General features: G+C 38.5%; 4 protein-coding genes across 6 annotated transcripts; 1 reads left to right on the top strand and 3 right to left on the bottom strand.

Annotated features, from left to right (window-relative positions):
- Positions 1-66: 66 nt before the first annotated feature.
- On the bottom strand, positions 67-16,781 carry LOC114878010 (vacuolar protein sorting-associated protein 13D). 2 transcript variants are annotated; one of them, XM_029191318.2, is made up of 24 exons: positions 16,184-16,781; positions 15,789-15,979; positions 15,498-15,729; positions 15,228-15,418; positions 14,977-15,144; positions 14,551-14,788; positions 7,731-14,485; positions 7,516-7,672; positions 7,228-7,450; positions 6,926-7,169; positions 6,492-6,860; positions 6,232-6,420; positions 5,843-6,166; positions 5,521-5,713; positions 5,265-5,447; positions 4,962-5,192; positions 4,466-4,492; positions 4,051-4,211; positions 3,367-3,981; positions 2,898-3,080; positions 2,243-2,614; positions 2,068-2,180; positions 1,573-2,002; positions 67-1,185 (listed from the first exon to the last, which is right to left on the bottom strand). In XM_029191318.2, exons 1-24 carry the CDS (start codon positions 16,278-16,280, stop codon positions 1,084-1,086), a joined length of 11,988 nt encoding a protein of 3,995 aa, XP_029047151.1. In that variant the 5' UTR covers positions 16,281-16,781; the 3' UTR covers positions 67-1,083. The 2 variants fall into 2 exon arrangements, with proteins under 2 accessions (XP_029047151.1, XP_029047152.1); XM_029191319.2 differs by lacking the exon at positions 4,466-4,492.
- Positions 16,782-16,867: 86 nt separating this feature from the next.
- On the bottom strand, positions 16,868-18,806 carry LOC114878012 (dolichyl-diphosphooligosaccharide--protein glycosyltransferase 48 kDa subunit). The gene is made up of 3 exons (XM_029191322.2): positions 18,586-18,806; positions 17,764-18,390; positions 16,868-17,695 (listed from the first exon to the last, which is right to left on the bottom strand). The coding sequence occupies exons 1-3, from the start codon at positions 18,716-18,718 to the stop codon at positions 17,151-17,153; spliced, it is 1,305 nt and encodes a 434-aa protein (XP_029047155.2). The 5' UTR covers positions 18,719-18,806; the 3' UTR covers positions 16,868-17,150.
- Positions 18,807-19,046: 240 nt separating this feature from the next.
- Positions 19,047-21,449, top strand: LOC114878011 (vacuolar fusion protein CCZ1 homolog). The gene is made up of 10 exons (XM_029191321.2): positions 19,047-19,273; positions 19,336-19,430; positions 19,494-19,587; positions 19,663-19,878; positions 19,948-20,123; positions 20,199-20,342; positions 20,407-20,552; positions 20,633-20,897; positions 20,964-21,091; positions 21,165-21,449. The coding sequence occupies exons 1-10, from the start codon at positions 19,199-19,201 to the stop codon at positions 21,215-21,217; spliced, it is 1,392 nt and encodes a 463-aa protein (XP_029047154.1). The 5' UTR covers positions 19,047-19,198; the 3' UTR covers positions 21,218-21,449.
- Positions 21,450-21,507: 58 nt separating this feature from the next.
- LOC114877981 (probable 28S rRNA (cytosine(4447)-C(5))-methyltransferase) lies at positions 21,508-24,494 on the bottom strand. Of its 2 annotated transcripts, none has more exons than XM_029191241.2 (8): positions 24,406-24,494; positions 24,195-24,326; positions 23,990-24,114; positions 23,536-23,918; positions 23,301-23,468; positions 23,036-23,231; positions 22,598-22,966; positions 21,508-21,982 (listed from the first exon to the last, which is right to left on the bottom strand). In XM_029191241.2, exons 2-8 carry the CDS (start codon positions 24,292-24,294, stop codon positions 21,515-21,517), a joined length of 1,809 nt encoding a protein of 602 aa, XP_029047074.1. In that variant the 5' UTR covers positions 24,295-24,326; positions 24,406-24,494; the 3' UTR covers positions 21,508-21,514. The 2 variants fall into 2 exon arrangements, with proteins under 2 accessions (XP_029047074.1, XP_029047075.1); XM_029191242.2 differs by having other exon boundaries at positions 24,195-24,329; positions 24,406-24,478.
- Positions 24,495-24,536: the final 42 nt, after the last annotated feature.

Genomic DNA, 24,536 nt, shown 5'->3' on the forward strand with positions numbered 1-24,536 from the left:
AAATAATAAATATGATTGTTATAGTACACCAATGAAAACAATATTGTAAAAAGAGAATAAACAGAATTCTGTAATAAAATTTTATTTTAAGTCCTTAAGAGTACATGTTTATATAAATTCAACTTTCTTTCCTTTGTACCATTCATTTAAAAGAAAACTGCAGCTAAAAATGAAATACTTGCCAACATACAATGGCCACTTCTGTATTAATCAATTTATATTCAACAGTTTTCTTTTGCAGGTGTTAATAATGATTGGGCAATCCTGTACATTTCTAAAGTACTGATATTTATTCACAGTTTTATTCATCAAATATCATAAATATATGTATACTGTATACTCAAGCTGTACAAAGCATCAGCCTTATAAAAATGTATTTGAACGTAGCTGATTATAATCTTACATCGTATTTGTACAAGTTTGAATTATTTGTACACAAGTAACATTAGAAGAAGAATGTACAGTTATTAATACTTTGGTTAATGGCTTATTATCTTTATACAACGTTACACTCGACACCATAAAAAATATAGTTCATAGTTACTGAACGCAAATAGTTTGCAAAATATCAAACTCGTTAATAGAAAATAAATATCCTATATCCTATGTAAAAACTTTGGTATTTGTTACCTTTTTCATTTTAAGTAGATTACATTAGTCCAGATATACTTAACTATATTGTACAGTATCATTAAATATTTTTAATATATATATATGTACACACACATTAAAAAAATCTTTGCCTTTTGAAAGACCTCCTAATATACCTCTTTTATCAATAGTATCAAAGTTACATGTATACTACCTGTGCGATAACTGAACATCCTAACATGTCTTTTTTTCAAAGTGTATTGTCCAGCTGATTTCCCATTATTATACTTAAGAAAGTTTCTGCATCAATGGTACCTTGCGTCAGTCTTATCATCAACTTAGTTTAAGCGTAGTAAGGCATCATTATGTGCATCGTTAAAAAAAAAAGAGACAACAAAGACAAAGAAACATAGAAACCGAGATACCGACTAGCAATTGAAATAGATAGGTTAACACAAAACAGAGATTATCTCAGTGCGCGATCATTCGTAATTATTTGTAGTATTGGACGTCGTCTATCATATTGTCCGACGAAGTCAAAGTTAAACTGCGTTCTTCGTGCATTCCCTTGGCATAATTGATTTGTTGCGACACCTATAATAATCATAATGCATTATAATAAAAAATAACAGTTACAACGATGAACTGTGTCGCAGAAAGAATGTTAGTCATTTAAGGGGATGGTAGCTGGGGTGATTCTGAACATTTTCCTTTGCAAAAATATTTGAAGCTTCGTTTTTGAATTATTAAGGAAAACACACTGGCCAATCAGAGCGCGCGTAGCGCGCGGGCTCAGGGACGGCTGCCTCGACTCCTGAGCCCGCACGCTACGCGCGCTCTGATTGGCCAGTGTTTTTCCTTAATAATTCAAAAACGAAGCTTCAGACAACATTTTCGCAAAGGAAAATGTTGTTCAGAATCACCCCAGCTATCACCCCCTTAAAGAACTAACACTCTTTCTGCGACACCCTGTATACTTACTCTTTTGGCCACCTCTTCGTTGTCGCATCGCACCTTGGGTCTCCTCAACAGTTCAGGACCGTCCACGTTAACAGTTATCGTTGAATCCGATCTGGATATTAATTCTATGTAGTACAACGTGACACCGTTACTTTCCACTTTATGCATCGGCTGACAATACAACAAATCCGCTAAACTGACTTCTGTCACCACCCCTTTCGTACCGCCGGATATCACGCGGACACGATCGTTCGACACGAGTACCCTTAGGTTCTCCGTACCGGTACGTAGGCACTCGTACGCTACGAACAATTCCGAGTAATTATGATCGTTTATTATGTAGAGAAACTCTTGACCCTCCGCTTGTTGACGATTATAAGGAGGTAGTAGGCCGGCTGGACCGCTAGCGACACGAGGGTATCTATCTCGTTTTGGTATTGTACGATGAGCGCTGCAAAGAAGAGTGTTACAAACGTGTTCAATATACGTTACTATTCTTCATTTAATTTTATGTACCTTCTACTTGTCTCTCGTACAGCAGTGGCAGTTTCTGTGGCAAGGTCCAACACCCCCACCACTGGTTTTGTGATTGTTCCAACGACCCCTTTACCAAAACCAGCGAAGAAACCCTGAAAGCATTTATTAATTAATTTCTTGTAACGTTTTAGCACATATTTGTGATGAAACATACAGGAAATCCTTCGTTTGCAGCACCGTCATAAGTCTGCTTGAAGATACTTGTTACGCCTCCTAGTAAGCCAAAGCCAAAACCCTTTAATCCAGCCACCAAGTGGTCGCTACTACCCGCGGTATTCGCGCGAATCCTTTGTCTAGCTTCCTCGTGCCTTTCGTCCATTATTACTCGACCCAATCCATCGGACAATGACTCTGTCACCTTGGCGGCTGAATTTGATATACCATGAGTGACGTTTTTCACTAATGTTTTTACACTTCCTTCGTAAATCAAGCCGGATACACCTTCGGTGACATCGTTCACGAAACCAAGAGGATTACCCAAGAAATCTACAGACCCTAGTATTACAGCAGCTTGCCATTTCAGCTCCTGGAATGAAAGAATAAAATATCAGCATCGATAGCTAACCTAAAAGATTGATACATTTTGAATATTAGGTGTACAAATTAATTCGATGCCTTTTCTGACTTATTTTTAAGAAGTTATAGCAAATTATTGAATTTATCGTTATTGATTTCATATTCTCGCGCCATTTTTCAGATTCACAAAACCGCGGGAAAATGTTCGAATTCAAAATAGTAACTAAGAAAGTGTAATATTAAAGGTACCGAATTAATTTATACGCCTGATAAAAAGATTTTCGTGATCGTACATCTTTGTAATGCTTTACAATGGAATGCACTAAGAATTGAGTACTTTCGAAGGGATGTTTCTTAATGAATGGCTCTAATTCAATAGTGGCGTCTTCGAACTTGATCAATGTTAGGCCTAATTGTCTTTTTATTGCCTGTAAATGGCGTGGTAGTTTTGTGGTGGTAAGCACGCTTAATTTCACCTGTAACAATAATGAATTATAAAGAACATGATTCCATATTCAATTGAAGTGTTCCAATTAAGAAGGACACTTAATTAGAAGCATGAAATTTAACAAATTTTTAAAGATTTTTTTTATAGAATACCAATTGTTCAATCTTTTTGTAACTTAGAGGCTTATTTATTATATATTTAAGTTTCTACAAAATATTTTTGTTTCTTGAAAAAATTTAAGAATAGGAACAATTGGTATTCTGTAAAAAAAATCTTTAAAAATCTTTAAAAATCTCCCTTAAATCTACACGTACTTGGCTAGGAACAATTTTCAATGCACCAAAGTAGTATCGCTTGGCGTGGGCGGCGGACACCTCTGAAATAAATCTCTGCGCTTTGAAATCATTTTCATCGACCGGCACCTCCAGCTCCGATCTTCCCGCCCCGATGAACGCAGCCAATTTCAAGATCAGCTTCTCCTCCAAGTGTATACAAAGAGGCTTAATCGTAACGATCACGTGCTTGTATATCTCTGCGTTCTGGCTTCTAGACTTCAATTTCTCAGCGACCACGTGTATAGCTGGCCTGTGCTCGCTTTCGACGCGGGCTGCCCGTGTCACGTATAAGACAGAGCTGCATTGCGCTTCAAACAATTGATTGTCAATTTGTATGTCCTCCACGCTCAGATCTAAAGTGGTATTGGCAGGAGTCTGTACGAGTTCCAAGGAGATTCCAGCTAAACGAGCAAACAGCAACTCTTCTACCGGCCTCCGGGAAACAATCGACAATCCCAGGCCAGCTATCAGATTCACCTTCAATTCTAATTCGCGAGAATTTAATTTTTCAGCGTCGGTGTATATCTGCGTTGGACGGTGGCTCACAGCGATGTGGGACCAGTCACGTTCTTCTAATAAGGCAAAAGTTTTCTTCTGCAAAGAAAAGCGAACCAATTAATATACTCATATATTTCTAATAAATTTTTGTTTCAATATTTTTACCCTTTCTTTGATATCCAACACCTGTAACACCCTGGTTGGACCATCGGTGGTTACTCTGATTGATAAGAAGCCAGATCCTGGTCTCAATTTTTGTCTTCCCACGCGTTGTTCAATTGGAGGAGGACTGGAATGGGTCTGGGGGCCCAATACTGCTTCACTCCCTAAAAATAAACGAGTACAATGTTTCTGTATAATGTATGCATTAATGATCATGTTAAAGATTCAAAGATAATGTGCATAGTTAAATAGTAGTAGTAGTTGTGTTGTATCTGAATGTGAGCTTTTGAAGCGTTCAATTGTGCAGAGCGCTAGTGAAATAAAAAAACAAGCGTAAGCTTAAGCGCATAGAGTACTTATATGTAAACGTATTTAATAATTAATTGAATTTTAATGATACACCGGAATCTATACGTACACATTTGCCAACGGGCGACACTGCCGCCTGCAACATTTATCATTGTCAATTTAAGATTCACGGGTTTGCGACGAGAATAATTTTGTAAAAGAGCAGGATAAACGATAAGTAAAAATATAATTTGTATTCTGATCTTTATAGTCACGTTGTTTAGATTAATTCTTGGAACTTTCCAATTTATTCAATATAATAAATTAAATAACAGGATGAACAGCAAGCTTAATTCACGTTCAATAATAATACTCGGTAAGCAAATCAGGTCTGTGGAAGCTCTGCCAAATAAACAAAACAAAATGACAACAAATGGGCCACACGCAACTGGAACCATTTTCATAACTCCACAAATCCGAATTTAACTTCCTGAACATTCTGACTGAAATGGAGTTATTAAAATTGATCCAGTTATCTCAAAAATTTGTGTAGAGGCGATTAAAAAAAGGAACAGGTAAAAACAAGCTATGCTAATTAATTATACCAAGATGTTGGTGCGCCAAACCTTCATGTAATCCCATAAATCCATCCTTTGACTGAACGCACATGTTCTTGTGAGCACAACACAATCGTCCATCATCGGTGAACCGCCAAGTTTGCGTTGATCTTCTTCTAGGATCAGGTTTCCTTAACGCAAGGGCACAATAGGTAAAGGGCTGTGGTGCTGTGCCTGCTATGTCCAGAACTAACACCGTCTCAGGTGTTTTTGAATGTTTGTCTCTAGGTGGGCTAGAGCCTAAATTTGTCGAATACATTAATTTAGAATAATCAGAAAGAAAATATAAAAATCAATTTTCCATCTACTTACCTTCGTGTTGTAACTGACCATCACCAGTCATTCTCCAAAGCTGTGATCTAGCTCCGTACTGCTTCCTTCTAAGAGCAACCCAGCCACCGGGGCCAGCTTCTAAAACCAACCTTTGAGTTTCAACGTCTAAAGGATCAAGACCACCCTCTCCTGTTCCCAGATCGCAGTCTGTCTTGAAGGTACCTATTCCAAACAATCAGGAGAAATTGATAAACCCAATATACATTTCAACAAGTAACAGAAAACTGAAGGTTACCAGCGAAAGCAATGTAGATGAAGTTTTCATACGTCAGACCTCTGCTTTCTCCAAGCATATTCAAGTCATACGTAGCTGTCACACCTCCAGGCGCGGTTAAAACTAAACCAGCTGTCTGAATTGGTTCGTCCAGTGCATATGGTACGGAGGAATGTGGCCTGACAGTCCACTGCAGACTGTCGTGTACCGTGACCTACAAAGATATTCTTGAAAATAATTTCTAATTAATTCAATTAGATGGTTTAGCAAAACGAGAACTGATTTTGTTATAGCATGCGAGTTAATAAATTTCCTGGAGCATTTTTGTTTCTTAATTAATCACCTGATTTACTATCAAAGGCACCTCCGAGAAATTATCAACTCTTATAGGGGGTGGCATGGTATCCGCGTCAGTGAACACGATGAAATAGGTACTTTCTTGTAGCACAACATCTACTCGAAGAAAATGCATTCTTCCTGCCGCGTCTCTGATGTTAATCGTCAGTGAATAATTATCGTCCAGTCTGATGCCACCTGACCACATGCAATCTTTAACATTTGTGATTCGAACGCACAATAATAAGTCTTTATCGAGACGTGGCCAGTGAAACGGCATGTGACAATCGGGCATGGTTCTGATATACGTTGCTTGAGCATCTGGATGACTCTGGAAGCAAGGATAATAAAGAAAACTCCATCAAAAAGGAAACGAAACTCCTGTCTTTCCCTTACAATTGTTGTTGTGAAACATTTCTGAGCTAGTTCCAAAGTGAAACTTGATTTATTATGCAATTGATATCTTGGAGATAAAGTAACCACGGTGGTAGCCCTGTATTTTCCTCTTGCTGTCCTAGTAGCCACACTGATTAAATATACTATATCAGGTCGACCATCGCGTAGGGATATCCTAAGACGATGCACCTGTACGTATTTTAAAGTGGCATGTACATTTTGTACTTGAAGATAAATTTATATATATTGTATTAACAAACCTGTATTCCAGGTTGCAAATGAAAGTGCTGCGACCACTGTGGAATTCCTTGAGGATGCACAGCAGTACCCACTCTTACCGATAGGGTTCTGCTGGCTTCTTCATCGCTGAAAGAAAATAACAATGGCTCTACCATTCTGGCCTTCTCGTGCTCTTCAAATTGGCCAGCTGCCTCAGCTCCAACTCCTTCTTGCCGGAACACCAGAGGCAAACCAGTTTTATTAATGATCCAATATGGTGCGGTGATGTTGATCTGTGTACCAGATCCCTTTTCTATATTAACAGCTGCGTGTAGGTATAATATTCTGCCAGGGGAATCTGTTAGTCTAAGACGAGCAGTGAACGAATTGGTGTACGGTGGTAATATCATCTGTGGGGAACAATTTTCAACTTAGACGTCAGCTAAATGTTATGAAAAGTGATGAAGATCTTTACCATTCCTGGACCGGGATAACCATCCAATTGTATAGTGATCTCCAGCTGCTCTTCAACATTCACCGCATGCAAGTCTGCACTGCCACCAGGTAGGATTCTACCGCTCTCTGTACCCACTTCGAACAACAGCTCGTGGGGTAATAAGTTGGTCAATGTAAGAGGAGCCATCACAGTTATCGTATGCCCTGGTAGTATCTGACTGGTGTCAGGTGGATAATTATCTCTCATCACTGCTACACACATTCTACAAAATGCAAACCCTCATAAATATATCTTTCATTTGATGAGGCGATGATACTTACCTAAATATATTGTTATGGTTAGCTCTACATGTGATACGATTTTCAATAATCTCTAATGGTTTCTTTACCACTGTCCAATCTATCGTTTCTGTACAATATTGGAACAAGGTATTCAGATTAAGGGGCTTCAGACACATCTGTACACCGGTGTGCGTTAAAGGTACCGACACGGTCGATAATGCAGGTACCTGAAGTATCCTGTCGTTAACTGACAAAGACAGATCTATAAAAGAGAAAAACATGAGTACATTAAAGAGTACAATTTTATGTACAATATAGGGAACATACGTCCAAATTGATTCAAAGATTTCTCCATTTTGATCTCCACTGGGTGTTTTAATTTGTTGGATATTTGCAAGGCTGATCTAACCGTGACCAATTTCCTAGCTGATCCTTCTAATTCAACAGCGAATACTATTCTAGCCTTTGGTGTGAACATCCTCAACTGAAATAGAACATTTAGTATACTTAAAAGAGAGAGACATTATTATATCTAACAATACCTGTGAGGTAGTAAAGTTTGCATTCGCATGCCTAAAGTATATTCCAACACGGTCAACTGTAACTGGGTCTACCGGTCTCCATCCATCTATCAGCACTGTGATTTGATGTCTTCTGACTGTATGAGTGGCATGATGCCTTAATTTCCCCCTTCCCTCAAAGGTGAATGGAATTGTGTCACCAGGAACTACTTCAAGCCAGGTATCATCCTTCTGAAAGACATTCTTGCTCTTGAAATTCTGTCCTATATCCTTGGTATCGTCAGCAGTGGCGATGATCGTTTTGAACCACAATTTACAGCCAGTTTCATTCTTCAAGGCAAAAGGAATGAAAGGCATTCGACGCCTGTACGCTGTTCCATTCCCTGTAGCTTTGTTCACATTAACATCTTTGTTGGAGATTGAATAGAAATCCTGCATCCAGTTGTTCTTCACTAACTCTATCAGTTCTACCAATGTGGATGTTATGTTAACGTCAACAGAATCTTGAGAGTCAACAGACATCTGCAATCTTTTGGAATTGAGGGAATTAGTTAGGGTCTGTTCCCAATGGACAGTGGCCTTCCATGGTTCCACAAAAGGTTCCCAGCCACTGAGGACTCTGTTATAATAATCAATGCTGAACGTGGTGGATACTAGACCAGGTCCCATGCATGCTTGCTTCAAGTTTAGATCCAGCAACGAGATCTCTAACAATGGTACATCAGCATCTCTACAGTCATCGATGATGCATATTCTTGCACAAGGCGTTTGCAGTTCAACAGTATGAAAGACAGATTCGTTGTTGGTGTTAACGTTAGAGTCAGGTACAGCGTTTTGGGTCAGCCATAAGGCTGCCTCGTCCAGCTGGCCATTACAGAGATCCAAGGCTGCTCTGCAATCAGCATCGTTGAACCCCAATGCTGTTAACTTTTGCACCTGCATTTCAGCAGAGGTCAACGCTTCGCTGGATCGTTGCTTGGCCAGCAGTGTCTGTTTCGGCAGAGATTTGAGCATCCTGGAGAACATGGTCACGTCGTGGTAGCTCAATCTCACGCAGAGTGGTTGCAGCTGGATCTCGAGGCATTTATCCTGCGTCAAATCTAAACTGGCACCTACGGGGTCGATGATGGACAGGGCGGTCTCATCTTCCAGTCCCAGAATGCAAGAGAATAGCTCGCAATGAGACAGATTACAGGACAACGGTTTCTCTCCTTCTTGAGGAGCTGATCTGTACGAAAGTACAGCGGTGCTCTTCAGGATGACGGCGTTGGTGTCGCGCACCGAAGTGTCCTCCACGATCACCAACTCGGAATCAGTGATGTTGATTTTTAATTCAAGGGGTATCGCCGTCGAGGCGTTGTTCTCGTTCTCCTGGTTACTCTCTGTCGCTGTTTGAGCAATTCCAATAATAGGCCTGGGCTCGAGGGAATTCAACATCAGGAAGTCCCTGACCGCCTCCCACCAGTCAAGAATAGCAGTCAGTCGCATGCTATGCACGAGAATAGTGGTCGCTGCGTTTGTCTTGCGCCTCCTATGGTGCACCTCAGCCTGGACACGATTTTCGTTATTGGAATTCCTTAGGGGCTGCAAGATACTAGTGAAAACGTTGGACTGTTTATTAACCGGTTCATCCTGGAACCTTGTGTCTATGATTAAGATCTCCTGGGACACCAGGTCAATGTCTTGCGAGCCATCGCTCAGGGAGTCCAACGTCAACCTGGATTTAATAAAATTAACACAAGCCAAAGCTGCTATATTGTGATTTGGGTGTAGCTTCACTGTCACGTTCACTAATTCCAGAGTTATACAGGATTTCTTCCAGATCTTTCCTCTGTTGTCCACGCTGACTATCGAATATTCAGCAGTCTGATCAAGATCCTGCATAAACTGACGTAGATCGTCCAAGTTTTCCCCAATATTGTAAGATAGGAGTCCACGAATCAACATGTACTGAGCTGGATCCAAAGCACAGTCCATGGTTGAGAGCGTCCCATGTATGCTCAAGTCTGGAATTTCTCTGCTTAGGTAAGTGTCCAAGTTTCTTTCGGTACGTAACTTCAAGTGGCACATCTCAGTAAGCAAAGAGGATCCAAGTTTTTTAATGTGGAAACCACCGACCACCAAGGTGTCCATTTTATCATCCTGATCGTCACAGTTCACTCTTTTGGCCGCATAAACGTCCATGTTGACTAGCTCGAGGAACATCACGTCTAGCATGCATTTATCAACCACTTCTGATTCTGCAAACTTATTGTGAGCAGTGAGCTCACCTAGATCTAACAATATCAACTCATCGGACCTGGAACTAACTGGCAACAATATCACAGGAGCACCTGCTTGGAGCTGTAACGATAATCTCATGCTTCTTTTATTGGTATCGATAACAGCACCAACTCCAGCTCTTAGATTTGCCATGATGGTCCACAGTTGAGAGAAGTGACCAAAGAATGCCTGTAGTTCAGCTACGAATCTCTGAGTGTGCACATAGTGAACTGCAGACATTTCCAATTTCAATTGGGCATCATAAGGTCGTTTCTCTGTGTCTACGTAACTAGAATACTGAAAATTCAGAGCTTTCCTGCCTGACGAGAGGAACCTCTCTCTGTAAAACCTGCCATGTGGTGTCAGATCTAACAGGGACATGGATCCCAAGGATCCTGATATCTTTGCCTTTCCATTTGCCTTCAGAATGTGCATACTTGCGTTTGACACGTTCGCTTTGGCGATCTCCCTCTCAGACTGTATCAGAACCAACGTCAAAGACCTAACTTCTATCTCAGTCTCTGACCTCAGAGGTAAATTATCCACTTTGTCCAACTGATCTACGTCTATGGACGTCTGATGCATAGTGACTTTAGGATTCACTCTAGACGGTCCAGCAAATCCAAAGAAGTCGAACACCACCATCCAGGACTCGACACTGATCACCAAGTCCAAACAGTTGAAGTCTACAGTTACTATCTTTTGATGAAACTGATCCTTTGTTTGCTGATCACGGTCTGGTTCGATGATGCTGATACTCAATAGGACCAGATTCTCTTCGCTGGTCGACGCACCTGGCGACGGAGGTGGTGTGTTTGGTGTATGTATCAACGACACAGGTTTCCTACGCCAGTGAGCAGGAATGGTGCCATACAACGTGTCCGTCTCCAACCTATCCGGCAAGCTCCCCCTCCCAAATTCACTCCTGACCTGTTGAACGAACGCAAAGTTGGGACAGGACTTGGAGACACCAGCGGGAAGCTTGGCACGTGTCGGTGCCGATGACTGCATCATGCAACGATGTCGCGAACCTATAGGGCACAGCAAGTCCTCCATGAGGAGTGAACGCAGGGCAACTTGAATGGTAGATTCGTTCCTCTGCAGCTTCTCATACTTTGCCACGAAATCCCGCATCGATAATTCAACCAGTGGTTGCTCCTGAGGACCTTGCTTCAACTCCATGCTCAAAGTGGGCAACTCGAACAGAACCTTGATGGAAAGGTCCAGCTTGTCCGAATAGTTGTTCGGTACTTTGTTCGTTGTCTGCAGTTTCTGAACAACCGGCACAGATACTGGCATAGAGAACAGCCTGTTTATCGTGTCCAACAGTTGCTCGTACTGTCCTCGAGACAAAGATACTTTCAGAGGTGTCATCACCACTCCGTGCACCTGGACGATGGGGTTGTTGGAGAACTCACCGTCGAAGAAGAAGCTGGGACTTTGTGCCAGAGTGGTTTCCTTCTCGACCACTACTTTCAAGACAGTATCGTGCAAGATCGGTTTACCTGACTCCTTACAGCTGTACATTTGCTCCGCCCTCAAAGGGAGATTGCTAGTCGCTTTTCCAATATTCGCAGATATCTCTAAAGAGTACAGATTCATGTCCCGGACTTCCAGAGTCACTTTGTGCTTAGCCATAGAGCCAGGATGAGGTTCGTGTTGCAAAGACATGGTACCAAGGTGCGCAACGAACACCTGTCTGCTGTGGGACGACCTTGGTATCACCAGCACAGGACTGTCCAGAAGAACGTCCAACTTCAGAGACAGAGTCCCTGAATTGTCCAGGTCTACGGAGAGACTCGGCAGACGTCTGCGAGGTGGTATCGACCAGTCCTCTGCGTTGACAAGACCAATGGCCATGTCTGTGGCTGCTGCGCTGATCTGGCGTGCAAGGTTGCTCAGATACTGTTTAAACTCGTCGGCGCATGAACGCAATTCTGAAAGCAGGTGTGGGGCGTGGGTGTACCATACGCTGCCAATGCGCATTGCTAAGTCTATCAAAGTTCCATCCTGCTGTGGGAAACCAAGTTTGGTACACTTGTTGGCTGAGAACCTTAAGGCTTCCGGCTGGTCCGTCAGACTGGTGAAGTGTTCCAACGGATGCTGAGGTGGGTCGGCTATGGGGTCTCTTCCAACGCTGATTATACGCTGATGCATCTTACCAGTCGACGTTTGATCCAGCACCTGAAGACCTCCGAGCGATCCAGAGATGGATGCGTTCACTCCCAGTGTCGCTCGGATCCGGGCATCGCACATGGTGGCTGTAGCTATCTTTTGCCCTACCAAATGATTATCCTGCATCACTGCCCGCAATAGTAGAACGTTCAGTCTATGGAAATCAAAGGTGATCTCTGTCGTGGTGGACACTTTCGGTTCTGTGCTCTGATTCGAAAGGGACTCCTGTCTTTCTATGATGCCTGGCCTCAATTTTCTGGACGGGAATATCCTTCTGAAGAAACCCATCAGTTCTACTATCGTTTCCTGATTGGCGATTATGTCCAGATTGTTGAACTGAATGTTGGCGACTCTAAGAATCTCCAAAGCGTTGTACACCAACATTAATTCGACCACGATCAGAGCCTCGGAGTCCATCTTTTCTAAATCGATCAAAGAATTATTTCTAGGGGACTGTGGGTTCTTCGCCTTGTACGCTAGATTCGAGAGGGCGTTTGTCAGAGCTATTGGGGAAGTCAATCTTCTTGGCACTGTAGGGTCTGGGGATCCTGGAGAGACCGGTGAGACAGGTGACGTTGGCTCCGAGTCTCTCAGACTACCCGAGATACTATCCATCCCTACGTGTTTGTGACTTGCTACCAGCAACTCGAAATCAGGACCGAATTCTTGAAGAGCGTCCACGAGTAGCAAGCCATGGACCGACAGGGAAACACTGATGTCTGCTGTCCTTTTGCTGAAAGCAGCTCGTACTCCAGACACCTGTAATTCTGCTACACTGCGACCTCTTGATTGCAATTCGAATGTCATTTGATCAATCATAAATTGAACCATCAATGCATGACTCAAAGACTTGTCCAAGTTCTCTTCTTTCTTAGGACTCTCTGGTTCAACGTTTATCACATCAGCCTGTTGGATCCCAGTGGATTTGGAGAAGCTTGTGAGCAAACTGTACATCAGTCGAATTGCCTCCACTTTCTGTTCGTTAACGTGCACCACCAATCTTGGAAGATTCCCAGATACCGTGACTGATGGCAAGTTAGGATCCGACGAAACGAACACCCGTCTCTCGATCTTCAGTGATATGTTGAAACGTTCTAAAACGTGCAAGCTGGACATACCTCTGGTACGTATGTGTTTCCAATTGTCGTTTACCTTTCCAACTAAAATCTGCAGATCTACCAAGTCGATGGAGTAATGATCGTATAATTTCTGATGCAACGCTGTCTCGGATATCGTCTGGAAGTCTTGAATGGAACCGTTCTCTTGGCTCCCAGGCGGAGTCGAGCAGGGTGTCTCGAATCTTTCGTCCTCGTCGTCGCTGTTCGTTCCTGAGCCAGGTTTTATGATCACTTCGTCGTTCTGTACGTTGTTCGATAGATGAAGCTTTCCAAAATCGACCACCACCACAGCGGCATTTGTATCCACGAAATTTTCCACCAGTAATATTTGTGGCGCTGATATGTTGAACTGCAAGTCCCACGAGGAACGATACACGATGTCAGCATCCAAGATCTGTTCCCAATTCTTGATAAGCTGCCTTCGAGTTCTACGTTTCATCGCTTGGAGCTTCTGGTTCGACGACGACCTGTGCGGTTTGCACATGAAATCTATCAGCCAATGTATCACAGCAGGGTTGTACACCACGTCCAACGACCTCGAGTTCACGTGCAACGAGTGATCGGCGGTTAAATGCAACGGTCTCTTTTCGTAAGTCATCTCGAACAGGTGTTGGGGCAATTGATTCGTTAATTTTTCTGTGGAACTACGAATTCTGGAGGTAGCAGGAAATATGGATTGCGGCTGCACCAGAATGGGGAAGGTAGAATTCTCAGTGAGATAATCGTGGAGATACAAGGCTCCTAGGCTGATGGAAAACTTGTGGGATCCAGACCTGGGTCTCGATTCGTAACTTAAGTTCACTCTTTCGAATTGCAGCTCTATCACAGCTTTCTCGTTATCGTTCTTCGTTGTGCAGAGAGAAACAGCCCCTTTCGATAAAGTGAAATTAAATTGTCCAAAGACTGTGTCGCGACGTAACAAAGTATCATCGTCCATGGTGTCCGCTAAGACGTCCAAAAGCTCCCCATCAAACGTGGACGATGAACTCTGAGTATTTATGTTCGGTGCCTTAGAGTACCATCCCCACCACTGCGGAAACCACTGTTCAAGCATTCCACGTGGCTGTGGTACGTTCACGTCTGAATTTTGTACAGGTTTCGGTGGCCTAACTCTGCGCATCGCTATTTCTCTGAGCACCCTGAGCTCGTCGAAACTCCGCTCCTGTTCTACCTTCTCTTTTAACTGCTTCGTGTCTGAAGGTAAAATACTGGTAGGTGTCCCTGTAAATCAATATTCGTTTAAATCACAAGGAACGTACAGTTTTTATAATTTCTTGATAAAATACCTAGCAATTTAGTGTAACTCTCCACGTATAAGATGTTCTCTTTGCCCCTTCGCAGTATGTCCTCCCAGGAGGGTTTAGGTTTCAAAGTATCTTTACCAAGATGACAACGTGCTGCGTATTTCCACCATTCTTTAGGTGCCGAGGAGACACTGACCGTTGGCCTGCAACGCCTCTGTTGCTTACGTCGGTCTATATCCTTCAGGCCTTTTATACATTTTACTATTTGTTCGTATTGTACCTAACAAAAAAGTTATTCACATTATCGTTTTCTTTTATATTAATATTATATTTTTGCTTCATCCCCAAATGGGGATTTGAATATATATGATTTTTTTACCACTTGCAATAGGATTATATTAAATAAAATGTTAAATAAAAATTTGGCAGTTAATGGGTTAATAAATCGCATGGAGGTACGCAACTTACGTCTGTTAGACACAACGGGACATCGTCTAACAAAAGGTCTACTATAAATCTTGGTTTACTGGTTGATCTCAATGGTCGTTCAGATCTATCTCTTTTAATATGCGCCCTTGCATTGACCGGTGATAAAACATATTTCTTTACTATGTTTCTTGGTTCACTCATAGCGATCTGAAAAGGAAAAGTATGCCATTCATCAAATTATTCATTAATTTATTACCACACTTTAATTAAATAGTAAAAGTAATATATACAGCTAAATCACCAAGATTGAGAGAACCGAAAAACTCGTCTGTCTTCAGGTGATTCCAGTAAATGGAAAGCTTATCAAGTTCCATAAGCTTAAAAGAGGCGTCTGTGAGATTCCATGAAGTAGAGCCTGGTATCCAACTAGCATCGCAACTTTGAGCAGTTAAAGCTCCTATAGTTATACCCAGTGCTATGCCTATCATTGTTTTCAAATGTATCATTAATCAAACAGATCTTCAGCTTTTATTTCTATATAAATAATAAAATTTCTTTACCATCCGATAATGTTATACCGTCTTCATATCTTATATGAACATCCTTAATGTTAAGCTGTAAATTTTCGATGATATTTGTGACTAAGGAGGTGCCATAATTTACCCAAGAACTATAACTTGTAGCATAGTAACCAGGATCATGCTCCGTGTCAGCTCTCCATCTTGCTTCTAAAGAATCTAGCCGACTTAACTTATATTCTAAAATTGCTTGCTCCTCTGCCTCAACGTCAAACTACAAATAAATGATGCGATTAATGTTGTAGAAGAACCGATGGTGTACAATATACATACTTCTTCTAAACTGATCGGTCCTGCTACTAAATAAAGCTGCTCTATAACTATAACCCACGAGGCTGTTCTTATTTGACGAACAGGTACTTGCAACCTAACTTTACCGATAAATCCTGCTTTTATTTCAATTGGTAAACCAATGTGACGCAATGCCTCCCTCTTTAATGGAAGATTTTCTAACTCAGCTTCCCCTGTTAAAAGAAAACATATCTGTAAATGTGATTCTTACAATGTCAAAAACAATGAACAATTTACTTCGTCAAATTACAAATATAAATCATGAATTTCCAATTGTTAAAACTTATTACAACAATGGGATGAAAAAGCAAACGTTGTCAGTAATATGTTTCAATGAAAATTCATGAACAGAAAATCATGAGAAAACATAACCTCACCTGACAATAAAGCAATACTCAATTGATCTGTGTTTAAATTTTCGACATACTTTCCTAGGTAATTATTTAGCACCCAGGCAACGAGTCCTTCCAACATTTTGAAATATTCAAATGTTTCTTAACAACTATTATAAACAAACTTTCATGTACGGAAGTAGGCATAAATAACCTCCATTAGGTTATAATTTTCGAGTTTCGTACGATTTTTCGAAACTCACGATATAACAGCATTTCTATGCCATATCGTTAGCGAAGTACGATTCTTCTTAATTAATAACATAGTTTTTTATTTTCGGACAATAGCGCATTTATTGCGAAAACTTTGAAATATCTTATTAATACTGAGAGTCATATCCATACAACACTCATCGATCGTATACCAGTTCTCGGAACGTCCAACTATTTCGACATCGTTGATGGAACTTTGAAACTTACTACGATTACTTCTTTTTTTGTATGTCGTCACGTGTATTATTATCTTACTGCTTAAAAAATTATTCAATTGTAATCTTTAAAAATTATGAATTATAATAATAAAAATTAGACGTCTATTTATCTATGTTTAATTATTTAAAGAAGAACAAGAAATTTCTTTCATTATTCATGCAATTTGTATTCATCTATACACATTTAAAATAACTATGACTATATCCTAATGGATGATTCAATATAGCACAATAGTCATTCAAATTTCTTTTGTCCATTTATTATACATTAATTATAAAAACATCCTTGAAAATGAACTATTAATGTGCAAATACACTTCGTGCGATACTTGGATTCTTTTCGTTTGCTTGTGTTTCTATTTATTTAATAAATACAAAGGTTTTATTTTAAACGTATGCGCATAGTGTAGATGCACTCTGTTGGGATACAATTTTGAATTTACATAGATCCAGATAACGGCATAACGTATGTGCGTATTCCACTGAGAAAACATACGTACGGTGTGATTCGACTGTTACTTTTATTCAGACTTCGCTTTCGTGTCCTCTTTGTAATGAAGGAACACGAGTGAGAAGAGAAACACACCGCCCATCATTGAAAACGCGCTTATGTAATAGGGGAACGCGCTAGGGATAAAGCGTTCGTATTGAGTGTGTTGCAAAGGACGGACAGACACCTGCGTTGTGCTGTACAAATGCGTTAAACCGATACGGGTATAGTCGACTTTGAATTGGTAGACCCCGTAGACATCGGGGATCTTAAATCTAGCTTCGTACCGGCCGTTGCCTACGGGTTTCATCGTCATGCGGATGAATGGATCGATGCGAACGAATTCCAATTGTAGGTCGTTCGTTTCGTAGGGAACCCAATGATCGCCTGACAGCTTCTGCACCTCGATAGAATAAACAACGTCGTCCATGATAGTGTACGCTGCTGGAGGTTCGGATTCTCCCACTCTGTGATGATGAACCGATGCAACTCGTATCACACCATTCTCCTTGAAGACCCAACGGGCAATCATGGTTGCCACAGCCTCGTTTCCAGATTTCTCGTATTTCTTCCCATCTACAGCATTAATTAAACTTATAATATGTGTATTTTAAAGAAATAGTCTGTTCATTTCTTCCGCTTACCTTGAGCTTTCTGAATGGGACTAGTGAATGCTTCATCGCTGAAGAAGTACAAGGAACCAGAAAATACAACTCTTGCGTTGTTTCTGGCTTGGAGAGCTGCGATTAACAGCGTGTTTTTACCAACTGCGTGAGGATATTCTTTGATAGGATTTTGTGGATTGTAAGAATACGCAGAGCTGGATGCTGTTAACAAACGTAAGATCAATGGATTCTCTACATCTGCGATCAGTCCAGTTCCTTGGTAAAGTAGAGGCTGGATACTTTTGCTTCCAACGATAACTGGAGCATCGATTAAGTTGGCAGAATCTGCTACTATTTTTGTATGATATCCATTATCGGAGACGTCATAGTTCAAGTGATCTATTACTGCAGAACCTTCCTCGTCGATTTCAAAGCCACATTCGGATGCTAACTCGTGTAATGCGTCGCCGGATTGAGAGGAACCAGCGACCAATACGTTACCACCGCCATCGATGAAGTCGGTTATTGCCTCTACGCTTAAGGCTCCACCAAATTCCTCCACAGATGGAGCAAATATTATTAAATGTTTGTACAAATACTCGCCGTACTTGGCGAGTTGTAAATTAGCATCGTCGGCTAATTTATATGTTAATGTATATCCGCTATCTGCAAACAGTTATAATTAATACCATAACCTTAAATATTTTACAACTTTCATTGAATGTTGTATACATATAATATCTATAGTACATGAAATATATGAACATAGTATTACTGTAATGAGAGAAAGAAATGTTAAGTGGTTGTCACTGAACTATTATTGATAATTATATCACTGAAAATAGAGGAATGTTTACCTACCCTGTAATGTCTTAAAAAATATGGAATGTGTTTCTTTTATTGCTAAATTGTCAAGTAAAACCAGCGATGGTCCTCCGGCATATACAATTTCAAATATTGCAAGAAAATAGAGCAATTTATTCATAATCTTCATTCTGTATCATAGGTGAAACTTTGCCACGAGACACACCGGTTCCACTATCTTGAAGTGGACGCACCATATACAACACGTAACCAAACGGAAACCAGCAGCTGTACGGAAGTGACATGTTTTACAACTGTGAAAATCAAATTTACTATATGCAACCGGCAATATTATGGAAAACCGAATTTTAATCAATGATACGTTTAAATTGTAATATTTAATAATATATTTTGTATACTACTTTATTATTTATTATGTACATATATACATGGTAATTCAAACAAATTACTTTACTGACAGTCCCTAGAAAAATCCCTAGAAACGAGAACACAATTTGAGGTTATGCTTTATTTGAATCCCTAGGAACGAGAATACAATTTGAGGTTATGCTTTATTTGTTGATTGAGATGTTAAAACAGGAATAAACGTAAATACGCCCACTAGTCGATTAATTAATCTGTTATCTTGTTATATAAACTATTTAGCGAAATGTCATCCAAAACAGAGGTTACGTTAGAACATTTTTATATATTTAACACAACTTATGCAAAAAAAGAAGGAGAGGTACGTTAAAATGTATACGATGTATAATGTAAATAAATTATTACATACCTTTGTTTATACAGGAGGAAAAGAAAATACTTTATTATTATCCTGAAAGAGATTTGGATGTCCAGATTAAGAACATAGGGCTTAGTGAAGCAATTATTAAATTTGCTCAGTACGTATAATTTTATTGGATTCTTATAAAACAGTTTTATAAACCTCACATTTAAATCGTTAGGTCTTTTAATCCTGGGCAACCTTGTGACTACTGTCACACACATAAAACCCGTCAAGTATACTATCAACCAGAACCAAATTTTTGGATGGTAATGGTAAGTTTTTTTTATTGTAATTAAAATTCAAGCATTCTTAAAAGAGATAAACATGTGATAGAATTTTATTCACAGATTGTTGGAGTACCATATATATGTAAAGAAAAAGATGGTAATAAATATACAGAATACCAGAATGATGAAGTTTCAAGCAGTATTTGTCAGTCTATATTGAAACAAGCATATGTTATGTTCAGACTGTTCATGGGTTCTTTTGACACAATTATTAACGAACCTGAATGTGGGGGCATAACGTTATTAAAACATACCCTTGAACATTTTTATTCCAGGGTAAATATATGTGTGTCCTTAAACGCATAAGTTTTAACATCTTTTCTTTAAGTTGTGTATTTTCCACAGTATTTATTATCTCTGAAGTTAAATAACAGTGATATTTTGGATATTTTCCAAGGCTTACAATTTTTACCTCTTGATAAAATAACATTCCTAAGAGTTCAGTGCTTCATGAACCTTGTAGAAGCTATGTTTTCTCAAGTGAAGTATACAGCATTCCTTTATAACGATCAAGTTGTGTGGTTGGTACTATAACAATTATTATATTAATATGCTTTATAATAATAAAGCATATGTGACTCTGTGTAATTGTTTAGGAGCGGTTTAGAACCTGAAGATATGCAAGTAGTCTATAATTATTTAGTAAGTACACTTTTACCAGCTCATCTTGAGAAAGAATTACATGGAGGTTCAATGCCTAGGAATTCACCTTCGCCATTTACTACTTCACATTATGGAAAGTCAGTATATACATTTCTCCATACACGAGAAACATAATAAATACTAATTACTTATATTTGATAGATTTGTCACTGGTCCATCTAATATTAATGAGCCAAATTTGATTGGAAAATCTCCCACAGTATTTATAAATTATTCCACGAAACCTGTCTCTTTATATCTAGTAGTTTACAGAGCGCTAAGTGCGACAATTTGTCTCTTCGTTGACAGTAAGTACTCTTTTTCTTTTAAACAATCATTAATCTCGAATTTTTATAGGGTATGTAAAAGTGAAGTATTTATTTTGCAGGTAAAACAAGTTTAATGATTGATTTCTTTAAAAGTCTTGATAATTTTCTTGGTCCACAATTGACTACGCTTGTCAGTTCAGTTGCAGAACAATGTGCTAAACATGTCACGGTTACCCCAGAATCTTGCACAAAATATTTATATTTTAATAAACTCAATCTAGCATATAAAAGTACGATACATTTAGATAATAGACGATGCAATAATGTACTCACGACACCTGAAGTGTTGAGGGTTATCAATGATATATATAGTGATACAAATAAGTAAGTACATATTTAAGTAATCACTTTGCTTTCAATCTAAATCCTTAAATCCTAATCTTATTTTAGATTAAAAGAGGCTGGTGAAATTGTTATAAAAACTATGAGCGACTATTGGGTTATTGGAAAATTATCAAACTTGAGAGAATTTTTTGTAGTTATTCAACAAAAAAGTGCGAGCATAATCGAAATAGAAGGTACGTATACATAATTTCCATTTACTTTATTACAGTTCCAAACTATACATGTATGTACAAATATTTATTTCAGATGAAGTAAAAAGACTTTGTGAAAAACAATTGAAAAGCATATTTTTCCATTAATAAAAGTGATATTCATGAAATGGAAAATACGTCATAAATGCATTAGTTATTAATATTCAGCAACTATTTTATACGACGATTAAACTATTGTTTATTCTCTCCACTGTGAACAACGTACATATTGAAATTATAGAAGATAATATGCTATAACTGCAAAATGTTATATAATTTATATATAAAATTTAATGTAAAATACAAATTCTGTACATATGCATTACATATTTTTAATATATTTAAAATTGTTTAAACCAAGTTTTTTTAAATACTATAGTGATCATTATAAAAATATTAATAATTTTAATCAACTGCTGATTCTTCTTCTGTAACTTTCTTTTTCTGAATAATATTAGAAAATTTCTTTAATTTTGCTACAAAAAATCCATCCATATTATGTACATGCGGATAAAATCGTTTGGTTAATTTTAACGAAGGATGAAATCTGTATTGCCTGTAACTTGTGAAACCTTCGGTACCAAATTCTAAACCAGTGGGTATTAACTTAACGTCACGTTTCCTAAGAGCATAATCGATAACCCATTCGTTTTCTTCCGGGAGAATCGAACACGTAGAATAAACGATAATTCCACCAGATTCCGAACGCGCATTAGCGCAGTCTATAGCTGCTAAAAGTAATTCTCTTTGTAATGTACAACAACGTTGTATGTCCACTTCGTCTTTATTCGTTTTAACGCTAGGATCTTTTGATACAACTCCAGTACCAGTACACGGTGCATCTAATAAAACCCTATCAAAGCCTTTAATAATCTGAAAATAGCATAATTTCATTAATATACTTATACATGGAACATTTATGTACAGTGGGTCCAAAAAGTATTTTTACACCATTTAAAACAGAGTACCTTGTTTAAAATCGAACCAAATGACTTGAGGTTTCTTGAGAAGCTATACAAATTAATTTACTAAGATATGTGCTGTTGTCGTTTTAAAAAATTACAATTTGTCGAAATCGGGAAAAAAATAGTGAAAGGCAATTTTTTAATTTTTTTATCTGATTGTGAGTTTGCAATGAAAATTTAAAATATGACATTTGTAAATTTAAATCAAGACTAGTCACATTCTAGTAACTTCTAGTAACTTCTAAGGGCAATCTCGATGAAATTTTCAATTTGAATCTACGAAAGACATACTTTAAATTTTCATTATAGGCTTACATAAAAAAGTTGAAAAATTACCCTTCATTATTTTTTCCCCCGATTTCAACAAATTGTAATTTTTTAAAACGACAAAATCACATATCTTAGTAAATTAATTTGTATAGCTTCTCGATAAACCCTAAGTCATTTGGTTCAATTTTAAACGTGGTACTCTGTTTTAAATGGTGTACAAATATTTTTTGAACCCACTGTATATGATACGTACCGATGGTAACTTTCGTCCATCATGAGTGGAAACTACAGAATTCACAATGCCGAGTCGGTGGAAATTACCGACAACGGCCTTTATTCTTTCTACGTTCACATCATTTGAAAACAGTACACCCGTGTTTTTCATAAGCGCTGCTATGTGCGACGATTTTCCGCCGGGTGCAGCGCACATGTCGAGAATCCTTTCGTTCTCCTTGGGTTCTAAAGCCATTACGGGTAGGAAACTAGATGCTCCTTGTAGAATGTAATGTCCGGCTAGATACTCTGGTGTTGCACCCATTGGAACTTGCGAAGAGTATACCACTAATCCAATTTTTGTCCATTTCCCTATAGGATCTAAATTGACCCCTCTGTTGATTAGAGCCTAAAATAACATTCGATGATATAAATGTGAAATATAATATATTTATCTCGCATTTTCTGGAATATATACTTCAGCTAAATCCCGACGGCGTGTTCTTAATGTATTCGCTCGTAGCGTCATAGGTCTTTGAACCTCGCTCGCTTCCAAAAATTCTAACAATTCGTCTAGGGGAAATATTTGCATCAACTTCTCCATTAAGAAATTATTATAGCTATAATATGTACATAAATCTTTTCTCAACAGGTCCATGTATTCCGAACGAGACCTAAAGCAAAGGTAAAATATCATTTTTATGAAACATCTTTGTAAAAAAATACCCCAAATTCGGACGTACCTATTAACATCACGCAATCTCTTAAAATCAGATAGTATCATAACAACATCTTTTATACGTTGTTGCACATCTTTAAGACTGGTAACATTTTCGAGTTCTTCTTCAGTGGGAAAATTAAATATAAACTGTTGCGACATCATATCAGTCATTTCTTCTTCAGCTAATTTTCTAAAAAAAAAAAAAATAAATTAGAATTAGGATTATTAAGTTTAACCTAATAGGAAATCTTCCTTACTGTTCTTTTTGTTGTTTCTTTTTTAATCTCTTATTTGCTTTCTCTATAGGAAGTAAATCATCGTCATCTTCTACTGCTTCTTCTTCATCTTGATCCATTTCCTCATTTTCATCAGATTCATCACTACCGTTATATTCTTTATTATCTTCAGCTGCATCACTTTCATCCGCAGCATCACTTTCATCCTCTACATCGCTGTCCATCAACTTCATCTTCGTACTTTTTGACTTCTTTTTGTTTTCCATTGTTTCTTCATCAGATATGTTACTATCATTGTCAAATTGCATTTGTTCATTTTCATCGCTTTCATTGTCATTCGCAAATGATACCACATTAGGAGGTTTCTTCTTCTTTTTCAGCTGTTTAGAATTGTCCTTGAGGTTCTAGTTTAACGCAAAAAAATCTGTTAATAATATCAATACATAATATTCAACTGACAAATGAAAAAGCTTACATTTTTCTTTACAATATCTTTTGCTTTTTTCTGTTTCTTCTGTAACTCTTTTAGGTTTTGCTTCTTCGACAATCGTTTTTTTACACGTTGCTTTTGCCTATGGCTCAAGATTTTTTCTTCTTTTACTGTAACAAAGAATTATGTAGCTTACATTTCAATATAAAATAAACAGCTTATAAATAAATAGAGCTGCAATTTTCATTACCTAATACTCCTTTTGGAAATGTTGGGTCTCCCTGTTTCTTTGCCTTTCTTCCAGGACCTTTTGGAACAACTGTTTCATCAAACTTCGCTTTTCGCCCCATTTTGGTATTTTACTCAGCAATTAGTAACAAAACTACTTAAATAAAGCAAACAAATTTGTAATTCTTTATATATTTTAATTAACTAATTAGTTTATACATTTCTTATTATACCTAAATTTTTCAAAACGAACACGTGAATTATAACCAATTCACTCTATTTACAGTAGTTTGAACATGTGTGTGTATATTTTTCATTCAATGCTACCAACTCCCAAGAAAGGGGTTTGGATGAAAATTATAAA

This window comes from Osmia bicornis, chromosome 16, assembly GCF_907164935.1.
Source record: "Osmia bicornis bicornis chromosome 16, iOsmBic2.1, whole genome shotgun sequence".
NCBI classification, from domain to species: domain Eukaryota; kingdom Metazoa; phylum Arthropoda; class Insecta; order Hymenoptera; family Megachilidae; genus Osmia; species Osmia bicornis.